The sequence below is a fragment of the Balaenoptera acutorostrata genome, chromosome 2 (assembly GCF_949987535.1).
Source record: "Balaenoptera acutorostrata chromosome 2, mBalAcu1.1, whole genome shotgun sequence".
NCBI lineage: Eukaryota > Metazoa > Chordata > Mammalia > Artiodactyla > Balaenopteridae > Balaenoptera > Balaenoptera acutorostrata.
The window spans coordinates 9533271-9556327 of record NC_080065.1 but is presented as its reverse complement, the minus strand read 5'-3'; the positions used below and the strand labels follow the sequence as shown (position 1 = coordinate 9556327).

Below are 23057 nucleotides of genomic sequence, written 5' to 3'. Positions count from 1 at the left end.
CTAATGTGACATGTGACATGCTAATGTCGCACCACATTAGCTTTCTCCTTCCCGGCCTCAAATTAGAAATTCTTCCCACCAGGTCTCCCCCTGCTTACATTCTGCCCAGATGTCAAGAGAAACGGGACAAGTCCCAGCTGCAGTTTGGACTAGGCGCCTCCAATGCTCCCATGAACTGCCTGAGTTCCTGCAGTGGAGGCCGCCCTCCAGCGTGTCATCCAGCGGGGGGCTGCAGGCAGCCGAGGCCCCGCTGGACCTGCAGAGCAGGCTGCGTGAACAGTGAAGGGTCAGTACGCCCATGTCACCCTAAGCCAGACCAGGGCAACGTCATCACCCAGCGTCAGCTGCGGGCACAGGTGTATGTCCATGAGGCTGGCATGGGATTGGTGGGGTAGACATCCCAGACTTCTGAGGCTGGCATTTGAAACAAAGCTGATCTGTGCACCCTTCGATAGCTCAGCTGGTAGAGCGGAGGACTGTAGACCTGACACGTGAAACAAAGCTGATCTGATCTCCTGCAGAGTTAACTTGTACTCAGCGTGCCTTCTTGTACTATTAACCCACTTATTTTAAGAGCAGGGTTTTCATTCTTTTATCCTTCCTTTCCCCCATGCAGAACTTTGCAAGTACAAGTCACAGATACAAGGGACTTAAACGCATTCGACTCTTTGACCTTGTATTCCACTCATGTCCCCAGAATACATGATAGGATCATAGAGGAAAAATGTTTTTTTAAAAAGGAACTAAAATCTCTTGATAATTGAAACTGGCAAAGTTGTTCTTACCTATTGTTTCCTCCACCTCTGCTTCCCGCCCTGCAGCCTCTCAGCCTCACATCTGAATCCACCCCCGGGGTGGTGGCCATTCCATGGGGCTGCACCCACCTCCTGACAACAGCATGCCACCTCCAGTTGATGCCCCGTACCTGTCACTGTCAGCCCCAGGGCTTCTCTGGCACCGAGGAGACCCTCAGGGAGCCTAGGCGGCACTGGGCAGGGGTCCTATAAAGTCAGGAGTGAACGATCCAGAAGGAAGTCTCACCCCAGGAGGACTGGGAACAAGAAATAAAAAGCGCCTTCATGTTGAACTGCAGGCTGCTCCAGGCTCCTCAGAAAGTCTTGGGCAACGTCGAGCTCCAGCTGCCCTCAGGAGTGACCTTGAGAATTCAACCTTATACAGACTTTCCTGCTGCTCTCACTCCTCTGGTCCCTCCCTCCTGCTCCTTGGAATTACTTCCCAAATAAAGCAAGAGCATCCAAGCCCTTGTCCCAGACTCACCTTTATTTTTTTAAAATTAATTAGTTAATTAATTAATTTTTGGCTGCGTTGGGTCTTCGTTTCTGTGCGAGGGCTTTCTCTAGTTGCAGCAAGCGGGGGCCACTCTTCATCGCGGTGGGCGGGCCTCTCACTATCGTGGCCTCTCTTGTTGCGGAGCACAGGCTCCAGACGCGAAGGCTCAGTAGTTGTGGCTCACGGGCCTAGTTGCTCTGCGGCATGTGGGATCTTCCCAGACCAGGGCTCGAACCCGTGTCCCCTGCATTGGCAGGCAGATTCTCAACCACTGCGCCACCAGGGAAGCCCCCAGACTCACCTTTAGAAGGTACCCAAGCCATTACGGCAACTGTATTTCTTACTGAGTCACCAAGTATCTGTTGAGTACCTACTGTGTGCCAGACTTGAGCCATCAGAGAGAGTGTATGTGCGCAACCATGCCCTGTACAGCTGTCAATCTGGTGCAGAACAAATTGAAATTGAAATCGAAGCTAACAGAATCACGCCCACATAGCTGTGGAAAAGGATTTTTCAATGAAACGATTTCGGTCTCAGTTTTAGCTGAGGTCTCAAGATAATTGGTGTCAACTGCTCCCATTTTGCAAAGTGTGAGATCAGATCACCTGTGCAAGGCTTGTGAAGACTCCTGACCATTAGCTGAGCTCCTATGTCTGGTCTTTAAAAGAGATTGGAGAGGTTGAAAGAGGTAGTAGACTATAAGAGTTTTTTTGTTTTTGTTTTTTCCTTTGCTGGCGCTTTTATGAGGACCCCTGCCCAGGGGAGGATGGGAGGGTGGTTGCCAGAAAGTTTTACGTTACGCACGCGGCCCTCTCTGTCTTCTTACTGGGCAGCACTGTCCCAGACCCTCTTCAAGTTGCTCGCGTTTTCACACCTATCACCTGCCTTCCTGACCAGACTGTCAGATCCCGGTGGACAAGGGCTGCTTGGTTCAAGGCTACATCCCCAGCGCTGGCACTCAGTAGGTGCAAGGTCATTAACTGCCCAGCGAACAATGGTCCCTGAGTGAACGAACCGACACTGCGTGGAGAAGGGTAAGCAGGGCGGAAAGTGCGGATCCCAGAGGCACCTCCCACCCGGGAACCCCGCAGCGGCTTTAGCAGGTGAGGCTCCCCCGACGCCCCAAGAAGGAAAGACCCGGGTGTGCACAGAGGTGCCGGGGGGCGGGGGAGGGTCGGCCCCACCCCCGCCCCGCCCCGCCCCGCAGTCCAGCCTAGCGTTGCGCCCCCTCGGTTTCCAGGCAACGGCCGAACGCGGGCGCCGGCCAGCCTGCGGCGGGCGGACTGGGACCGGGGCCCTCGGCTGGCGGGACCGAGCACGGCGGCCGGATGGAGGACGACGAGGAGGAGATCACCGCCGCCATGCTGCGGGGCAAGCCCCGGCCGCCGCCCATCTCGGCGCTGTCCGCCTTCAGCTACGTCCCGCCGCGGCGCCAGGACCCCAAGGAGCACAGCTACTACTACCGCCAGGGCAGGGTGAGCGGCCCGGGGCGGGGCGGGCTGGAGAGCAGGGACGGGGCCTGGGGGGGGATTGAGGGGAGCGCTACCCTGCGGGGGAGGGGCCGGGGAGGTGCTGGGGGCGGGGCTGCAAGTCCGGGGAGGGGGTCGGGGGAGGAGGGGTATAGGGGAGGGGTCTCACTGCCCGGGAGGGTGCTGGGGGCGGGGTCACACTGCCCGGGAGGGGACGCGGGGAGGGGAGATGGGACGGGGCTGACCTGCGGGGAGGGTGCTGGGGGCGGGGTTTCACTGCCGGGAAGGGGTCCTGGGGGCGCGGCCGCACTACCCCGGAGGGGCCTGGGGGAGGGGGAATGGGGCACCGCCGGGGAGGGCGTTAGAGGGGGAAGGAATGGGGCGGGGCTACACTGCCCGGGAGGATGCGGGGGGCGGGGTCACACTGCCGGCGAGGGCTTCTGGGGGCGGGGCTGCAGGCCGGGGCCGCCCCGCGGCGTGTGGAGGGCCGGGCGGTGGGGCTGCAGATTCGGGTTAGGACTCTGGGGCGGGGCTGCACAGAAGAGCCGGGGCGGGCTTGAGCGGCACCGCCTGTGCGGGCTTCGGCGCGGGGCGCAGGGAGTCAGGGGGCGTCCGGGTCAAAGGGGGTGGGAGGGTGGGAGAGTGGCCTCCCTCTGGGGCTCCTAGACCCCAGAGTACCGCGACTACGACCACCGGCGTCAGGTGGACCCCCGCGCCCCCCACGAGGGCATGGGCAGCCGCGGAGCCGGGTGTGGGGATGGGGGAGGGGAAAAACGCTCACCTGGAAGGGGGCTGCGAGGCCGGGCGTGCGGGCTGGGCGGCCGGGATTGCTCAGCGGGTGTTCGGAGCCTTTAAGGGGTGGGTGAGGGCCGAGTTTTCCCCCGGGAAGTGAGGGAGAGCCCCTGGGCTTCTCCTCCTTCTGCCGGGAGCAGCAAGGTGAGCCTGGTGCCCAGGATCTGGCGGAGGGTCGCAGCAGCGCGGGGACACCCAGCCGGCAGGGGCACCGCTGCTTCTGGGGTCTGCCTGCCGCAGGCCTGGGCCGGCCCGAAAACAGCCACTACCGGGAGGCTTTCGCCGCAGTGACTGTGCCCGGACCGCCCAGGGCGCGGAAACCCTCCTAGAAGCCCGCCTGCGAACAAGGAAACCTCGAGGCAGGGCTGAACAGCCGCTGGCAGGGAGAGCGCGGCTGGGAGCGTCCCAGGATTGTGGCCGGGCCTCACCAGGCACACACGAGTCGTGGGGAAAGCCTGAGGGTCTGCGAAGGCCACCCTGCAGCCAAAGCAGGAAGAAAAGCGAAAGGAAAAGAAACACATTCAGAATTTGCGGGGGTCGTTTACTCCTTTCTTCTCCATGTTTTTCCTAAAAGTCTCCATCCAGTGCCTTGTACTGTACGTTGCTGCAGCCTGTCTTGCAGCTGGGGAAGCAGGGGCATCATTATTAAAAGGCGCATTTTGGGAGATGCTCAGCCTGCAGGGATAAGGTGTGGCCTGAAGAGGGATCTATAGATAACCAAGTGCCTGGGAGGAAGGAGGTCTTTCCCTCCTGATGTGAGAGGTGTTCCCGCCAAACACATCCTTTGCTTCTCCCTACCCACAATCCACAGAGCCCAAGTGAATCCCCGTTTAGATCAGGTCAGCACATATTTGAGTACTTGCCACATGTGAAAGAATACCACGGATCTTAGCCGTGCAAACAGAAGCAGTAGTTTCTAGTTTCGACAACTGAAAGGGGTTGAACCGTGTCCCCCTAATATTCTTATGTTAGAGTCCTAATCCCCTGTACCTCAGAATGTGACTTTATTTGGTGACAGGGTCTTTACAGAGGTAATCAAAGTGAGGTCATTAGTGGGGGGCCCTGATCCAAAATGACTGCCGTCTAGGAAAAGAGGCAATTTGGGCACAGAGACAGACCTGCGTAGAGGGGAAATGATGTGAATGGACAGGGAGAAGACAGCTGTCTGTAAGCCAAGGACAGAGGCTGGGAACATATCCTTCCCTCATGGCCCTCAGAAGGAACCAGCTCTGCTGACACCTTGATCTCCGACTTTGGCCACCAGAACTGTGAGAAAGTATATGTCTGTTGCTTAGCCCCTGGTTCTGGGTACTTTGTGTTTTGGCAGCCCCAGCAAACCAACACATAAACCGCAGCCAGGGAGATCTCTTGTATCTGTTAGCGCCTCTCTGCTTGGCTTTGACGATATGGAAGGACAAAAGGACATGAGGAAGAAAGGGGATGCCTGTAGCTCATCTGTCCTTACCTCCCTGTTTGCTGACTGGCCCGGGCTTGAATACCTCTGCTGACAATTAAGACAGGAATGGGATTGAAAGCAGTGGTTCCCAACCTCACAGCCACCATGGACCTCATATCTTTTCCTCCCATGAGCAGTATATTTTGAAAGAACTTTTATCTATAAATAATTTTATTTATTAAATGAACTTTACAATTTAGGTGTGCCAAACTTTTATCATTGCCAGTGAATTTATGAGTCACACATAGCATTAATGCACAGCATGAGAGAATCAACCAAAAATCAAGGAGTCTTGATGTTTTAAGTTGGTCCATGCTGTTTTATTGAAAGTATATAAATATTATCCGGCTTCTTGACAAAATGGAAAAATTCACAGTATACCATTTTATGTGTATCTTTGAGGGGTCTTATTGATTACCACTTTGAGGCTATAGGGAAATAAGATAAAGGATTAAGCAGGTGGGGGCCAAGATACATATTTGTCAGAGATAAAAGCCAGAGTACAGGATCCCGTTAAGGACTCTGGGCAAATGGGTTTGGGCTTGGGGAGACTGAAGCTCTGAATCAGATGGATTTACCCATCCAGCCACTAGAGCTGTGGGCCCCGGAAGAAGCAGAGGAGACCCCTCTACCCACTGTGGGCCAGGCACTGCCAAGGGAAAAGGGTCAGAGTTGAGTTTGGCAGACTCAGTTTATTCTTCCTAAATTCACCAATCTGACACATGGCTCCACCTTTCTGGGGCCAAATCAACCAAGGGGCAGAGAGACGCCCAAGGTATGAGGTGACCAGGGCTCCGTACTTGGAAGCAGATCAGAAGTGGGCAAGAAGTGTGCCCCTCTAGTGCAGGGGCCATGCACAGGAAGCCTCCTGGGCCAAATCTGCCCTGCCACCTGTATTAAGAAAGTTTTATTAAAACGCAGTCACGTGCCCATGTGTGTAGTATTGTCAAGGGCAACCACACAGAGCTGAATAGTTGCAACAGTGACCATGGCACCTGCAAAGCCTAAAACAGTGACTATCTGTCCCTTTACAGAAAACACTTGCCAACATCTGCTCTTGATGTCTTACTGCCAATGGAGGGATGGGCCTTAGACAAATTAATGCAAAGGAGATTTTAAGAAAAAAAATTTCAGTACTGTTGATAGCTGGGGTCACAGGCAAATTCAAGTCCTGAGGCCTTTAGCGTCACAGGGAAAAAAATGATGCAGGAGAAAGGTTAACACCTAAATAAAAAAGCCTTCAAAGCAGCAAGAACAGCAAAAGACATTTCAAAGTCCATTTGCAAGCCAGCTACCAATGGCAATAATGACCTTGTATGTGCTGGTATTCAATCAGCTACAGGATTCCAGAAGCTGATTCTCTGACCCTGAGATCATATGGACTAAAAAGGATGAACTGTGTGTCACAGGTTTGCTGGGGTCTCAGCTGCCCCTAAATTCTTTGTAAATAATTCCAGGTCCCACTCAAAGCTGGGAAGAAACATTGCAAAAGTCAGTTGCTGTGTGTCACACTCACCGGTTAGTTCGTTAGTAGTACAGGCCCAGGAGTCCTGCATTATTAGTCCTCTGTGTTATTAGTTCAAGTCACAGACCAAACACTCCGTCTCACCTTGCCCGTCTCGGGATCAGGGATCGAACAGCACCAAATGCATGGAGCTCTTATGAGAATTAATTTAATTAATGGGTGGAAAGTGGCACATAGTAAGCCCAACGTAAGGAGAGCTCTTCTTATTATTTGTTCTTCTTAGTGATGATTAGAGTTTCCTTTCATTGAGGGTTCGGTCCTGGGGCCTTTTATCCTCCATCTTGTTCTCTGTTGGAAATGAACACAGGTGAGGCAGGTAGTCTGCCTGTCAATCTGGTGGTTCCTTATGTTCTATAATGCATCTCCCCCGCAGGAGCCCAAAGTCAAAGCTCTTGCAGCAGCACACTTATTTAAAGCCCCAGTAATACCCTGGATCTTAAGACAAATTTGTCCTCTAAAGCTGCCAGCGAAAATGCTATCAACTCCTGTCCTGCTCCCTAGGGAGCCTCTAGCAGTGTGGGCTTTTTCTGCAAAATAGTGTTCCATAGATTGAGTTCAATGGTGTTTTTAAATTACTTTTTTCCTCTTCTGCTTTGTGCAACATTTCTGCTACTGAAATGGAAAGACTAAGTCAAAGGAGAATGCCCTTTTATGACAGTTTTGATTAAATTTCTCAAAGTCTAAAAGCTACATTAAAAAAAAAAATCTTAGGCAGTTTTAGAATATGCTTTCCCTCATGCTAATGTGAATTGTGGATAGCTGGGTCTTGAGTGAAGCTTTGCTCAGAAAATCCAACCTTAGTTTTGGTGGGATTAGCCGACTTTCCATGACGGTGTGTGGTGGAGAGAAAGAGGCAAGGGGCTGACTGTTTCTTTACCCTCCTGATACTGAATTTCCTTTTGTCTCGTGCAGCCAAGCGCTTGGTAAACATAATGATGGGTGTTAACTGCACAGAGGTGCAAAGGGGTGTCCCTGAAGGGCCTATGCCCGCGTCCAGGATACAGGAAGTGTTCAATACCAGCTCCCCGAGCCCTTCCTGGACCCTCTTCACCTTTAGGCATCAAGTACATCTGCCATACAGGCTTGGCCACTCCTAGGGGCTGTGGAGGACACGTGAGCTCCGGTTCTGTTGCTGGGCCACCTGTGAAAATCTAGGCAAGTTTCTCTCTCTTTATCCATCGTGTACCCGCATGTCCTCCAGTCCCAATGTGTACTGGCCGAATGCAAGTGTGCCCGCCCCGCCCCCTGCCCTCCAAGACACACTCCGCATCCTGCCTGATCTTCTCCTTTGCATGTATTAGTATCTAACCTACTAAATAGTTTACTTGGTTATCTTGTTGGTTTTTTCTCTCCTACTAAAATATGAGCTCCATGAGGGCAGGGATTTATTTGTGTGACTCCTCTATCCTCAGCAATTGAAAGGGTGCCCACGGTCTCATAGTTGGTGCGTCATAAATAGCTGCTGATGAACCAGTGAGGATGAATAAATGGATGCGGATTTTTAAACTAAGAGAGTCACCGATTGATGAGCTTAGCTTCTTAGGCTAAACAGAGGTCTCCTTTTGGATTATCTGCTGTTTGGGTTATCCTTGACCTTGCTCTTCTCCTCGGGGGACCAAAATTGGGAATGGACTCTTGTTGCCTCTCTCTGTCTGGGCTGGCTGCACTTGTACTGTTCAGTGACCCGCCCCTGGGAACTTAAGGCCTGGAGGGTGGGGCTGAGGGTCTTCCTCCAGAGCAGGCGGAAGCGGGGCAGGTCACCCAGGAGGGAGGAAGGCGTGAGAGGAGAGGTCATGTGTGCCCTTCTAGCGGAAGTGATCCCTCTGGAAGGAAACACCAGGAATAGGGAATTTCCTACCAGTTGGTTTCCTACCAGTTGGTTCCCACCAGTCATGACCACCCATGTGAGCCCACGGTGCAAGCCTTTCCACGTGCGTTTATGAACGCAGTCATGTGTGTCGAATTTTTAAATATAAGAACATGTTCACACATGATCACGCATCTACGTGTATATATTTGCAGCATGCTCTTTTCATTTAACAGTGTATCTCAGACTTTTTTTCAAAATCATCCCCTTTTAAGAAGTACAACAAGCAAATGATACGTGAAAACAAACAGCATTTTCCCCAATATATTTGACCAAGTGACAACATGTAAGACTAGATTCAGGTTTCAGCCGCCGTGGATGGCCCTTTCTTCCTTGATGTGAATTGCTGGGGGGCAGGGGGCGGAAGAGGGGGCGAATGGGGAGCTGGTATCAATGGAAGAGAGAAGGCAACTGGCTTCATTCTTAGTAAATTGATAAACTATTCAGATTATTTGGAAAGTTATGAAAATTTCCCAAACTTGTGATCTTAACACACCAGAGAGGAAACACAATCTTTGCCACAAACCAAAGAGAATAGTTGAGTATTGTCCTTTTAAAAAAGTTATCATTATGTCCTTGACAAGCTACCTTTCTTCTGAGAGATAGAATTTTGAACAATATTAAAATTAATGAAAACATACTCCTTAAGCTTCATACGCTGCTTGACTCCCAAGGAGAAGCACTGAATTTATCAGAAGTAAAATGAGGCCCTTATGAATCAAAGAAAACCATTTTCAGTCACCTTGGGAATTTTCAGATTTAAAAGTAGGTCACAAAGCTCTGGGTAGGCAAACAGTACCTGAAAGCCTCCAGGTGAGAGGTAGCAGTACTATGGCCCCTGAGGAGAGGAGATGAGAATAGCTCGGTCATAACCTTATTAATGAAGGTGGGCTAGGATGTGCTATGCAAACAAATGGACCCCCCCCCCCCAGAGTCTTAACTAGTGGTGTGTCAGAGTCTGATCATACTGACAAAGAGGGGATTTTTAGCATCACTTCTGAACTCTGCATTCAAATGGAAGCCTGAAATTGGCCATGATGGGAGTATTTACACCACAGAAATTAGCAAACACTACAGATCAGGTCTTTTTTCTCCAGAGAGCAGGTTGTTAACATAAGTGCGCCAGTGGCCTTAAGCATATAAACATAACGTAATGAAATAGAGCCCAACATGTATGTTTCTCCTGGGCGGGTCTTCTTAATGCAGTTACTTGGGAAACTGAGCTTCTCTGTTTTAGTGACTCCATTATTGCCAGGGCCTGGAAATCTTTGGGACTTCGGGTCTTTCCCTGGATCCTTTAAATTGCTGGTCAGTGAGCAAGGAGAGAGAGTGTGGAGGCCTGCTGAGAGTTTCTTAGGGACCAGGCCTAGAAGATGGCATCCACTGGTTTCACCCACATTCCCTGGCCAGAGCTGATCACTTGTCCCTGGCCTAATTGTGATGGAAACTTACAATGAAGAGTGCATTTATATTCAAAATGGTCTGAAAGGGAGGAGAAAATAAAGGACTTGAATCTCAGTTTGCTCAAAATCTTCCCCCAACTTTTTTTTTTTTTTTAATGCAACATAGAATCATTTTGCAATTTTTTAAAAAATTAAAAAAAAATTTTTTTATATTTTTAAATTTTTTGGCTGTAGGGTCTTCACTTCTGTGCAAGGGCTTTCTCTGGTTGTGGCAAGCAGGGGCCACTCTTCATCGCGGTGTGCGGGCCTCTCACTATGGCGGCCTCTCTTGTTGCGGAGCACAGGCTCCAGACGCGCAAGCTCAGTAGTTGTGGCTCACGGGCCTAGTTGCTCCGCGGCATGTGGGATCTTCCCAGACCAGGGCTCGAACCCGTGTCCCCTGCATTGGCAGGCGGATTCTCAACCACTGCGCCACCAGGGAAGCCCTCCCCCAACTATTTGTGTGAGAGTTTGTGTAACTTCTGGGAGGAAGAGAACTTCCAAGTTTGGGAGGAGGCACTGGGTATAATAAAGCCCACAACCCCAGAAGAGACAGCCCCCAGGCCCCCTGTGGGCTGGAGGTGGTAGGCCAGGACTTCTTCCTTGTTTATGAACTTGCATTAGTCATGATAAGCTAGGTTATGCTGCAGTAACGAACAACCCCCAAAGTCTCAGTGGCCTGAAACAAAGCTTATTTCTCATGCTAAGCGTCCAACAGGGATCAGAAGGGTGACTCTGCCCAGTACCATCCCTCAGTGGCCACCGTGGAAGCTGCTGACACCTCAGTCTGAAGCGTCAGGAGTCCCTGGCACCGGCTCTTAAATACTTCCGATTGAAGAGTCACATGTCACCTCTACGCACCATTCATTGGTTAGAACTGGGCTCATGGCTTCACTAACCTAAAGGAGAGGGAAGATTAATGCTCTGTGTAGTCAGTAGAGGAGCACTGAACATTGGTGATGTCTACCAAGCCAGTAGGTCTACCGATTCAGTTTACCGGAGTGGAGTGTTCCGTGGTTGAGCCTTTGGTTCCACTGCAATAACCTTTGTACTATCTCTATCCTTACTTTCCATCGTTCAAAAGATGGCTACTTCTCCTTATCATGTATGTTGTTAGAGCTGCTGTAACAAAGTACCACAGACCTGGCTGCTTAAACAACACAAGTTTATTGTCTCACAGTTTCTGGAGGCTAGACATCTGAAATCAAGGTGCTGGCAGAGTTGGTTCCTTCTGAGGCTGTGAGGGAGAAGCTGTCCCCCGCCTATCTCCTTAGCTCAGCTGTCTTCTCCCTGTGTCTCTTCATATCATCTTCACTTTCTGCCTATTTGTGTCTGTGTGCAAATTCTTTTAATAAGGGCACCAGTCTTATTGGATTAGGGACCCACCCTATCCCAGTCTGACCTCAACTAATTACGCCTTCAGTAATCTTATTTCCAAATAAGGTCATGTTCTGAGGTACTAGGGGTTAGGACTTCAACATGTGAATTTTTGGAGGAAGGAATTCAACCCTTAACACACGGGGAGCTTACTCCCCAGTGGCCCTGGCTACAGTGGTGTGGTCCCTCCTGTCAACTTCATTTGCATCCACTTGTTACCCCCAGGCTAGACAAAAGCTGATCCTTCCTTCTTTGGTGCTACTGCACTTTGTACATACCTCTGTTCCTCCCTGTGTGTTATGTTGAGATATTTTAATTAGTGGGTTTATTTCCATTCTCAGCCTTTAGGTGGTCTCCTTTAAAGTAGGGTCTCCCTATTTCTGTTCCAGAGTCTAGGAGAGTGCCTGGCACAAAGTAGACCCAACGTGCTTTGGAAGCTGAAAACTGAAGGCCCCCACTTGTCTTATGGTGTCAGCCCAGGGCTACAGACTGGGGTGATTTTTCAGTGTTAGGAGTAGGGGTCACCATAGGGAAACTGATGGTGGGTGATCAGATACCACGACCAGAATAAGACCAGAATACATTATAATAGTACTCAAAACACAAAGGAGCTGAGGAAATCCTGAGAGAAAAGTAAAGGGGCTCTGCTTTGCCTTTTTTTTTTTTTTTAAAGTCATGTGTGAAACAGAGGAAATCCCTTGAGAGATTTTAATAGCAAAATATCAGGAACCCAGAAGCTCTGTTTTTTGGTAGCATCTACATCCAGAGAAATAGAGGAAATCCCTTGAGAGATTTTAATAGCAAAATATCAGGAACCCAGCAGCTCTGTTTTGTGGTAGCATCTAAATCCAGTTTGGCTTTTATTAATATCATTTTGCTTCAAATCATAAAGAAATAAAAAAGCCCGAAAGAAGAAAGATTAATCATTAAAATCCAGGAAAACCCAGATTTTTGGTTTGATTAGGTATTGGAAATGGACAGTCACATTACTAAGTAAGGCTGCCTGCCTGGTGATGGATTAATTTTTTCTCATTTTTCAATGATAGAAAAAAACTCATTTTTACTCTGGAAAGTCCTGAGTAGGCAAAATCCCCACACAGAAGACTTAAAGATTCTGATCACATCCATCAGCAGTGAGATTTCTAATAAAGACTCTTCTAAGATATAGTAGGCTGTTGGTACCTATTCCTGGGGACGGGAGTCCGGCATTGCTGCTCATAGATCTCACTTTTATAGAGTATTTTAGGAGACCCAATTAGAATGAGAAGAAATAGGCATTAATTATTCTGTAAAGCTGCATATTGCAGTGAGTTTCTCCATCATAGGGGACAGAATGAAGCAAGACTTCCTTCTTCGTTCAGGTAACAGCGATGGCATTCTCATTCTGTTCTTGAGTTTGTTCCTCCCTCTTTAGTCTTTCTCCCAGGACAAGTCCGAGGACCCCAGGCGCTTACTCAGTTCAGGAGGGGCAGGTGCGAATGGGCCACCTGCATGGGAAGCCAGCACCGGGAGGATCCCTGTTTCCCCTGCTGTCAGGGCTGCCCCCTTGTGGTGGGGCTGAGCCGCACACCCTGGGGCAGCTAGTCCCTGCAGGGAGCATTGCAGGGAACAGAGACTGGCCGCTGGTCTCCTCCTCTCTGGCCCAAGGTTCTCAGGGTGCAGAAGGGGGCACCTCTGGCCGCAGGTGCAGCTCCCGCTCAGGTGCTCAGTCCTAGGAAACCAGGTCATTCTGTTGCCCACGGCAGCTCTTTCCTGAAACACACCCATTTCATGGGTCAGTCGGACCAGGAGGGATTCCAGGGACAATGGAACATCTACATTATGACCAAGAGCCCAGCCTAGATTACCGTGTAAATGTGGGCGATGTAGGGGTGATGGCGTTTCAAGTTACTGCTCGTGTCTGCCTCTGCCAGGCCTGGCCAGTAGCTCTGAACCCCAAAGGGAAGGGTCTGCATTGCAATACCCCCTTTACAGAAGGCGAGCATGCTCCCTTGGAGAATTTGTGTCCCACCATCCCAGCAGATGGGTGGCATCCTTGAGCTTCTGCTGTGTCTCTGCAGGACCTGCTGGCCCGGTAGCTTACCCAAAAAAAGGTTTGCTGTGAGGTTTGCTTTATCTCTCTAGGCTAGAAGTGAGCACCCGGCCAACCCCACCAGCTTCTGTTTCTGTGGGCATCCTACACGCCGATGTTAAAGACACTGAGATTTTGTCTTCATTTCCTAAAGGTGTTTTAGGTTTGAATTTTATTTGATAAGCAAATGTCTGATTTTTACATGGTCAAAGTGATGGATATTTTCTTTGTGATATTTCCCCATTGCTTTCTTGCCTAGGAGGTCCCTTGTGGGTTTTCCTTTCAGTTATTTTTCTAATCCATCCAGAGTTTACTTTTGTCCAGAGTGTGATGTGAAGACCCAGGTTTCTTTTCCTTTTTTTCCCCAAACAGCTAGCCAATGTTCACAGTACCGAAAGCTGAATAATGTATCACCTCTCCACTGATCTGGGTCTTTTGCTTTTTAATCCCATGAGTACAAGGTTACCTTCAGGAGGTTGTAGGGTGTCGGTGGCCTTCAGGAGGCGTGACAGTCAGGGCCGGCCAAACCAGTGCATGCACAGACCCAGCAGCTGAGTGCGAGAGGGAAGACAAAGCCAAGAAGAAGCTCCTGCGAGGTGACCTCATTAAATGACCATCAGGGCACGGATCCAGAAGCCACGGCTCCTGTCTCTAGCCACTTGGAGTGACTCGGAACGTAGGCAAACCAGGATTCCAGCGTCACTGAATAAGTGCCTGGAACGTGGTGCCACTGAAATTCTGGAGAACTTGAAAATACTGTTTTCCCGAAGATGGCGCTGTTTTCCCGAAGATGGCGTTGTTTTCCTGACTAGACGGTGAATGGCACCAGGACAGCAGCGATGTGTGAGTTATCGTCAGACCTTCCCGAGCGGGAGTGGCGCGTCTTGCACAGGATAGATGAAGGCGAAGGAGCTTTCACGGCTGGGCTGAAGCTACATCACGCTCCAGCCGTATCCGCTGTTGTCAGCAGCTCTTGAGTTCCCACACTGAGACCGGGCGGGATGTGTTTTCCAACAGGCTATGCACTCAGCGTGCGTCCTTTTCACCGTTACCTGCTACCTCTGTGTCCTTCAGCTGGAGGGGGCTATTCTAGCGTTACTATTCAGGATGAAAACAAACAAGCAAGCTGAGGTTAGAGGCCCCGTGATCCCACATCCCAGCGAGGTGGTGCATCTGCCTTTGCTGCTGGAGGACTCAAGGCAGGTGGCACTTGGCTGGGGGAACACGAATGACAGGCCTGACTTACAAGGCGAGGATTGAAGATCCGCTAACACGTGGATTTCGTTTCCTTTTACTAGATTCCAAATGAGGCAGTTTTATTTTTGTAGTAAGAAAAATTGGGGATAAAAAGATGGAGATGTTACAGATGGCTGCTCTGTTAATGGGATCATTTTCTAACACATTAGAGCTGTGTGTGTGAGTATTTTATACGTATGTTTGCTATATATGTGTATATTATACATATGTATATATATACATATATAACATATACCAAATATATATGTTCATATATATATGAATTACAGTTTTTATAGCTGCCACATATGATTAAAGAAAATATTGCTCTCTAGAGAGGGAGAACTTCTATTTGGGTATATTGTCCTAGTATTCAGATATTGTTAGTTTTTCAAAGCAGTACAAGCCTATTTTAGAAAATTTGAGAAATTTAAGAAAAGTAGAAATGAAGGAGAGGGACTTCCCTGGCGGTCCAGTGGTTAAGACTCCAAGCTTCCACTGCAGGGGGCATGGGTTCGATCCCTGGTCAGGGTGCTAAGATCCCACGTGCCACACGGCACCGCCAAAAAAAAAAAAAAAAATGGAGGAGAAAACACATATACTGAGTGGATTATCATTATTTTAAGATTTGAGCCCTAGGGTGGAGTCAGGGAGAGCGGGGAGCCTCCTCTGGGAAGGAGGGGTCTGTAACAGTCTAGGAAAAGTGTCCCTGGAAACATCTCCACCCCGTCGGGCCTCTCAGGAACTTGGGGCCTGGCGTCCCTGCTCTGGTCACTGCCTGAGGGGTGGTGACCTTCCCCATACACGTTCGGTGCAGTCGGGAATCTCTATACATCTCCACTCTTCATCCGGGAGAGTTTGGGCTCTCAAGCTGCATGAAGCTTCCATGGCTCAGCCCTTGAATAAACCATGGCTTTCTTTCTTTCTATTCCCAGACCGGAATCAGTTCCCTCTATGACTGTGTTTTTAAGAGGAACCCAGGATATAATCAGAAATTGCACCGAGACGACAGAGAACATGCAAAAAGCCTGGGACTGCACGTTAATGAGGAGGTAATAGTAAGGCAGGGCATCGCTGGGTGTGCACAGATTCCCTGTGTGTGCGTTTACTTAGCACCGTGTGCAGTTGGCTGCACGTAACTCTCCTTTGTGAGGCTCTCCTCTGTCTCACTGTGCCGGGAAGTGAAGGCTAAGCTACTGTCACAGCTCACTCCTTTCTGCCATGTTAAACTGCGTGTTAATTTTTGTGACTGTTGTTTAGTCCTCTAGAATGTAACAGTTCCATGACAGCAAAACTCAGGAGTTCTTTTCAATAGATAAATAGGTCTTTGCTTAACCTCCCAGGCCTGGCTATCATAGTTCTAAGAACACTGGCCTTCCAGGGATGAAACCACACATGCAAGAAAGAGTATTTCTCGCAAGTTACCAGGGCATTGTATGTACCACATACGGCTCAGTTCTTCTTTTACCTCTGCAAGGTTTTCTGAGGGGAAGGGCTTTGCTTCTCGTCAGCTGCGCTGGTTGGGTGGTGACCAACAGAGGGAACCAAACTCACAGGGTGAGAAGGTCAGGGTCACAGCAGGTACAGGGGGTTGGGTGGGGGGTTGGAGGTGTGGGCGTAGAGAGAGGGGGGTTGATAGGGATGGGGTGGGGGAAGGAGGTTGTGCATCCCCTTGGCATGGTCGAGCCCACCTGCCGCTGGGTTAGACCCTCTTCCACACTAGGACATTGTCTCTGTAAAGCTGATCCGAGGACAGTATGTTTATTAAAATCTGGATTCTGTATTCATATCATAATCTTTATACAATACACAGAAATCTGGATGAAAAAGCTTCTGGTGGGATTTCTTTTTGGATCAGAGGATTTTTGCCTGTGGCAGTTAATGTTTAAGAATGCCACCGTGTCACTTGCAAAGAAACTTTTAACTGCTGTGAAATTAAGTGATGGAGGTACTATGAAGTATCACCACTTAAGTCACGGACATTAACTTTGTTTTTCTGTTGTTTTGGTTTGTGTTAGTTTGTTCCAAGTTGGTAGTGAAGTTAGTGCTTTTCTCTCATAAGCACACGCCTGGCATGACTTAGATCCAGTCAGAGTTTTTGAGCACCTCCCATGTGCCACTGAGTGTAAAGGGAATAAAACAGAAGTGTCTGTCCTCCTAGAGCTGACATTCCCATGAGGAGACAGAAAAATAAAAGCCAAATAAATAATGACCTGGATGCCAGGTAGTGTGATAAGTGGTATGCGGAGAAATACAGCCTTTTAAGGGGATGGAGAAAATGAAAGGGATGAAGGGGGCTGGGGACATGATGGGGGGCCTGGGGAGATGAGGGTGTCTGGGGGATGGAGCATGGGGAGATGGGGGATAGGGGAGATGAGAGGTCTGGGGAGATGGGAGGTCTGGGGAGATGAGAGGTCTGGGGAGATGAGAGGTCTGGGGAGATGGGAGGTCTGGGGAGATGGGAGATCTGGGGAGATGTGTATCTGGGAGAAGGAAGAAGGCGGACAGAAGACAGGCAGGAGGAGCTCGGGGAGAAGGGAGGAGAAGGGGAGGAACAGGACCCTGAAGTCAGTGGGTACCTGTTGCCCTGTGCGAGATCTTGGTCTTTCCTCTGAAAGACTTGAGGACAGCAGCAGGCCCGGAGCAGAGGGGACAGGGTGTGAATTGGTTAAAGAGGTCCCCCCCCACCCGGCGTCAGTGTGGAGGGGTCCTAAGAAGCCAGGTGGAGGTGGGGCGCAGGTGCGCAGCACGCGGGCTGGACAGGTAAGAGCGCTCCGCTCACCGACCCTCACCCCCAACAGGAGCGCGAGAGGCCAGTGTGGGTGCTGACGTCTTCCGTCTACGGGCGGCGCATCCACCAGCCTGTGGAGCCCGCGAACCGGGATCACAGCCGCGCCGGCCACGTGAAGGCCGACTTCTACCGGAAGAACGACATCCCCAGCATCAAGGCGCCCGGCTTCGGGCACATTTCTCCGGCCTGACGCCCTCGCATGGCCCGAAGGGCGCGGGCGAGAGGGGTGGCACTGGGGGGGAGTGGGAGGGGGGGGACGCGGTGTGGCGCCGGCCTCAGGGCCCCTGTGTGGACCTCCCGGGCCAGCGGGCGTCCCTGATGCGCCCCCGATGCGCTGGGGCCGCGGGAAGGACCGCGCAGGGCTGCTTCCCGCACGTTTCCTTGGCGACCAGCCTGGCCAAAGGCCTGCGACTCTGAGGATGGACACCTACCTAGTCTGACGGTTTTCACGCGAACGGATTTCAGATGAAATGATGCTGGGGACGGATCCATTATGAGCATCTGAATAAAATGAAAACCTTGCTCCCCCTTGACAGCGGCTGGGCTGACCTTTGTTCGCTGCTCTCCACGTCTGCGAGTCTTCCTGGCGGAGGCGCTCGTGGCAATGGTGCGCAGGTGCTTTTCTTACCGGTTACGGAAACCGCTACCGTCTCACAGCACAAACAATACTTAATGGGGATGTAATGAAATTGCCTTTCGGCACAGCTGAACTCTAGCGTCTACAACATTCCTCCCCCCACCCCGCCACAGGCCTGAGCCACAAATAACAGAATTTTGGACAACCGAGGACAAAAGCCCCTAGTAGGATGGGTGGCCTCGGAGGCCAGCGATGCTGCCGTCACCCCTCGGTGGAGAAGCAGCCAGAGGTCACAGGAAGAGATCGGGCTTTGGCGCGCGACAGGCTTGGGTAACACTGTGGCTCATGCATCTTCTAGCTGCGTGGGGCAGGGCAAATTGACTCACCTACTTGAGCCCACATTTCCTCAGCTTTAAAGTGGGAGTTCTAAACCTTGAGGAGTTTGTGTGGGAATCCATAAGCCACTGGGGTGTGGTCTTAACCTGCACGATAGGGGCTGTGACTGTCACTTTGAACAGTTTTCTTTTAGGAAGCAGCTGCTGCCTTTAACCGAAGTTAGAAATGTTTACTTTGGAGGTGATTTGAAACTTATTCAAGTATTAAGATATTGGCTATGTTTTTAATGAATGGATCTCTTGGAAGAAATCATCCGTCACCTATCATGATTAAATTTTCCACAGCTTAGCAGTTAATGGGCAGGTGATCTAATTAATTTCAATGCTGATTCCTCCATTGCTGGTTTTATTGTCTTGATTCTCTAAGGACTTATGACACTGTGTTCCTGGCAATTTCAAGGCTGAATGACTCTTAAATATTTCCTTATACTTTTGAAAATGTTTTTTCACTGTTGATGTCTTTTATTTTTTTTCAAACAAATAGCAGTTTATTTGAAATGCCTTTGGGTGCATTAAGCATGCTTACAGTAACATGATAGAAAATATATAAAGTTTGGGTGATGGAAATTTTTATAAATTATTCTTTCTTCAGTCTTGATTACCAAGAAAGACAAGGCACCTCTAAGAAATGCCTTTGGGGCTTCCCTGGTGGCCCAGTGGTTAAGAATCCGCCTGCCAATGCAGGGGACATGGGTTCAAGCCCTGGTCTGGGAAGATCCCACATGCCACGGAGCAACTAAGCCTGTGCACCGCAACTACTGAGCCTATACTCTAGAGCCCGCGAGCCACAACTACTGAGCCTGCGTGCCACAACTACTAAAGCCCATGCGTCTAGGGCCCGGGCTCCGCAACAAGAGAAGCCACCGCAATGAGAAGCCCCTGCTCACTGCAACTAGAGAAAGCCCGTGTGCAGCAATGAAGACCCAATGCAGCCAAAAAGAAAAAAAAAAAAAAAAGCCTTCATCTGAAAGTAGTTGCAATAAATTAATGTCAGATTATTTTCAGTTACTTTAAGTCAGATTCTACTCCCTTAACCTTCTACTACTTTTAAAAAGCAGGGCTTTAATTGGGCAAGCTATCAAAAGCACTCATGTTTATTAGGTAGCAAAGGAAAATTATATTTCTTTCAGCATCTTGACTTTTTTTTTTTTTTTTTTGAAAACCACCTTCTCTTTTTTTTATAAATTTATTTATTTATTTATTTTTGACTGTGTTGGGTCTTCGTTTCTGTGCGAGGGCTTTCTCCAGTTGCGGCGAGCTGGGGCCACTCTTCATCGCGGTGCGCGGGCCTATCACTGTCGCAGACTCTCCCGTTGCGGAGCACAGGCTCCAGACACACAGGCTCAGCAGTTGTGGCTCACGGGCTCAGTTGCTCCGTGGCACGTGGGAATCCTCCCAGACCAGGGCTCGAACCCATGTCCCCTGCATTGGCAGGCGGATTCTCAACCACTGCGCCACCAGGGAAGCCCCAGCAGCATCTTGACTTTTACACCTTAAAGCCAATCAATGAATGCCCATTAGTCATCTTGTCAAAGAAAAACATACATTAAAAGAATTTGTTTTGATTTATTAAATTTCCATTTGCCAGTGTTTTTTCAAAAGCAGAGTGTTGCTGTCTTTAGGAAAGCACACTGAGCTGGGAAAAAGAATAACATGGAAGAGTCATGACAACGTAGACTTTTCTAAACAGATGTATTAAAAATACTGCAATGTTAAGGGGACTGGACTCACAGTGTTTTTCATGAGAGGGGGGCTTCCTACAAGACTGAGAGGTTAAGGAGGGTTTTGAGGCGAGATTCTTACGTGTCATCAATGCTGCAGCCATGATGGGCTGATGGACATGGCTGGCGAGTCCTCTCATTTGCATGATTTGCTCACAGCAATGTCCATAGTTGCCTGAACTTAGGGAACCTTGACCACCAGTCACACGTTCAGATTCAGGAAACAGGCAGTTTTCCCTTCCAGTCTCGTCTTAGTCACTGATCAACTGGGAAACTTTGGACAAGCCCCTGAACCTCTCTGCACCTGGTTCCTCTGTTGTAAAATGCAGGGGGGTCTCAGGCTTGATCGGGGATCCGAATCACGTGGAGGACCTGCTCTGCAGAGCACAGGGAGCGTGCTGGGCCCCCCACCAGGATTTCTGAGTTGGCAGGTCTGCACTGGGGCCTGAAAAATGTGCATTTCTAACAAGTTCCCAGGTGATACCGATGCTGCTGGTTGGGAACCTCACTTTGAGGGACCCACGTGTGCACAGCCCGTTGCGCGGTGGACTCGCTCTGACTGCTTTAAAAAATCTACTGTTTGATGAGGCTGGAGATACAGCTCTGGGGAAAAACAGTTCTCCTTCTGCATCCGGGGCAGGGGCGGAGGGGCACAGTTAAGGGTGCTGGGTGAATCACCCATCTGCAGGTGTCTCCCTTTAAGGGCAGGTGACAAAAAGAGCCCCAGGATGGATGCTGTGGGCTCCAAGGGAGGAAGAACCCACAGGGAGTGTTCGAAGTCCCTGAAACCTAGGGCATCCTAGTCCAGATCTCGGTTACCGTGAAGAGAAATGCCCTCATACTGTTTTTCTTCTCTCAGTCACCTTTTTGGAGAATTAGATGTATAAAGGTCAATGCTGAGTGGCAATTATAGGATCAAAAACTTTCTGACTGGGGCAGACAATTGGACAAGTCATGCTGTATTTCCACTTTGATGATGGAGTCCGGTTATTAATTTCGATAAGCGCTTTTTACCACGCCCTGGCAGGGTGGCCATGTTGATCCTGCAATGCGCTGGGTCCAACAAGCTGGAGCGAGGCCTGGGTACCTGCCAGCCTCTCTCACGGTCATTAGCTCTTTTAATCAGACCCGATCTCATGAGCTACCAATGAGGAAAAGAGTCCTAAGAGAAACTGAAAAATGTGTTCAAAGTCTCACAGCTAGTAACAAAAAAACCAGAGTCAGGGATTAAACAGAGGGCTCCTGCTTCAAGCCCGAGTTCCCAGCCGCTTCCTAGTGAATCACTGGGGTCCTCGACCTCTTACAGTTGCCTGCCCTGAGCTGTGGTGTGCCCAACCAGGCTGGCATTGGCGGCTTTGCTTCTAAACATTTGATTATGCATGAGCTATTTTTCACCCTTTGGCAAAGTATGATTTCTTTAGGGGACGAAAGAAACCAAAAGTTTTGAGTTGGATTTACAAGAATACAGTTTTCCAGGTCTTCTCTCTTCAAAAATGCATCGACGTTGGCTTTGGGCCCTCTTTTTTTTTTTTTTTTTAAAGATTTTCTTTTTTTTTGGATGTGGACCATTTTTAAAGTCTTTATTGAATTTGTTACAATATTGCTTCTGTTTTATGTTTTGGTTTTTTGGCCGCGAGGCCTTAGTTCTCCGACCAGGGATCGAACCCGCACCCCCTGCATTGGAAAGCAAAGTCCTAACCACTGGACCACCAGGGAAGTCCCCGTGCCTTCTTAAGTCTCAGACATAACAGGCAGCTCGTGGGGCTTTGGTGGCTTCTCTCGTTAGTTCAAACTATTGTGAGGCTGATGTACCTAGTTCCCAAGTATTCGGTGCCTCGTAGCTCTACCGACGTATTACAGTAGATCAGAGTATGCGGACGGAGTGCGTGCCGCTGCTAGTAGCAATATTTTTCCCTGCAAATGTTCCCTAGAGATGCCAAAATGAAAACAGACCACGTGACACAGTGAAGCATACCGTCTTTCTTTCCAGGGAGTTGCATAATCAACGATCAGCATCACAAACTTTGTCCCGATCTGATTTACCCAAGGAGAGTTCAATCTCTGCTTCCGGAACAACTGTCCATGGGCGAATCAGTGGAAAACCAACTCAGTTCTGGAGCAAACCGCAGGAGAAAGAAGAAGAGGGCAGGGCGGGAGCGGGGAAGATACAGACTATCAACCAAAGTACATAAAACTTTTAATGAATTAACCTTACAAAAGACAATGGCATCAAAACATCAGACGTGTTTGGTACAAAACTAGTCCTAGGTTGTAAGAACTAATTCTGGTGATGGATGGTGACGTGCTGCCGGCACGAGACACGACAGAGCAAGGTGACGGAGTCACGGATCCCAGCTGGGCCGAGGACAGTCACCGAAATGAGACACGCGGGTGAACACGGATTCCATGTGGGGTGACAGGATCAACTTAGTCACAAATACTGTGTGTTTTAGTGTCAGACTAGCGGATGCGGTTGGCGAGCTACCATATTTTTCCAGAAAAGAACATGCACCGGAAGATAATATACACCCCCTAGTTTTATTGCCTTAAGAATTTTTGTCTGGTTCGCCTCTCTCATCTCTGTCGTTTTCTCTGAAGGCTTTTCCGCTGTAATGTGCACTCCTTTTCCTTCTTCTCAGGAGTAAGCACGGTGCAAGTGGCAGGGCGATCTTGGCACACGTCAGACACCACACGGCAGGCCCCTGGGTCACAGGAATGAGTCTACAGAGGCTCCAGAGAACAGAACAGAGCACACACATCACAAACGAGGGACAGAAGTGGCAGTCAGAAAGTGCACTGTTGTCTTCCTGAAAATACAGTCTTCTTGCCAACACCGAGGCGATGCTTCAGGATGCCAGGTTGCTCTGGGAAAGGGACCGTGACATCTCTGTGTTCACAAAGTACGTCTTCAGGTCCCCCTTTCCTTTCACATTGATTATTCCTCGACATGTGCACGTGTATCCCAGGGTCTGCAGAATGAGGCTCGTCTCCTCAGTAACCTGGAAGCACAGTGACAGATGAAGACGGGCTTAGTGCCGATGCGGACAC

General features: G+C 49.8%; 2 protein-coding genes across 4 annotated transcripts in view; one reads left to right on the top strand and one right to left on the bottom strand.

The window, feature by feature from the left end:
• The first annotated feature begins 2550 nt into the window (after window positions 1–2550).
• CFAP90 (cilia and flagella associated protein 90) lies at window positions 2551–17524 on the top strand. Its single transcript, XM_057541377.1, has 3 exons — window positions 2551–2765; window positions 15461–15577; window positions 17327–17524. The coding sequence occupies exons 1-3, from the start codon at window positions 2619–2621 to the stop codon at window positions 17504–17506; spliced, it is 444 nt and encodes a 147-aa protein (XP_057397360.1). The 5' UTR covers window positions 2551–2618; the 3' UTR covers window positions 17507–17524.
• A 4665-nt stretch (window positions 17525–22189) lies between these two features.
• Window positions 22190–23057, bottom strand: part of ADCY2 (adenylate cyclase 2) — a 451536-nt gene continuing 450668 nt past the window's right edge. For all 3 annotated transcript variants that reach the window (XM_007191640.3, XM_057541370.1, XM_057541371.1), the window contains exon 25: window positions 22190–23008. In XM_007191640.3, the coding sequence (XP_007191702.1) occupies window positions 22856–23008 (153 nt within the window). In that variant the 3' untranslated portion in view covers window positions 22190–22855. The remainder of the gene's footprint in view (window positions 23009–23057) is intronic.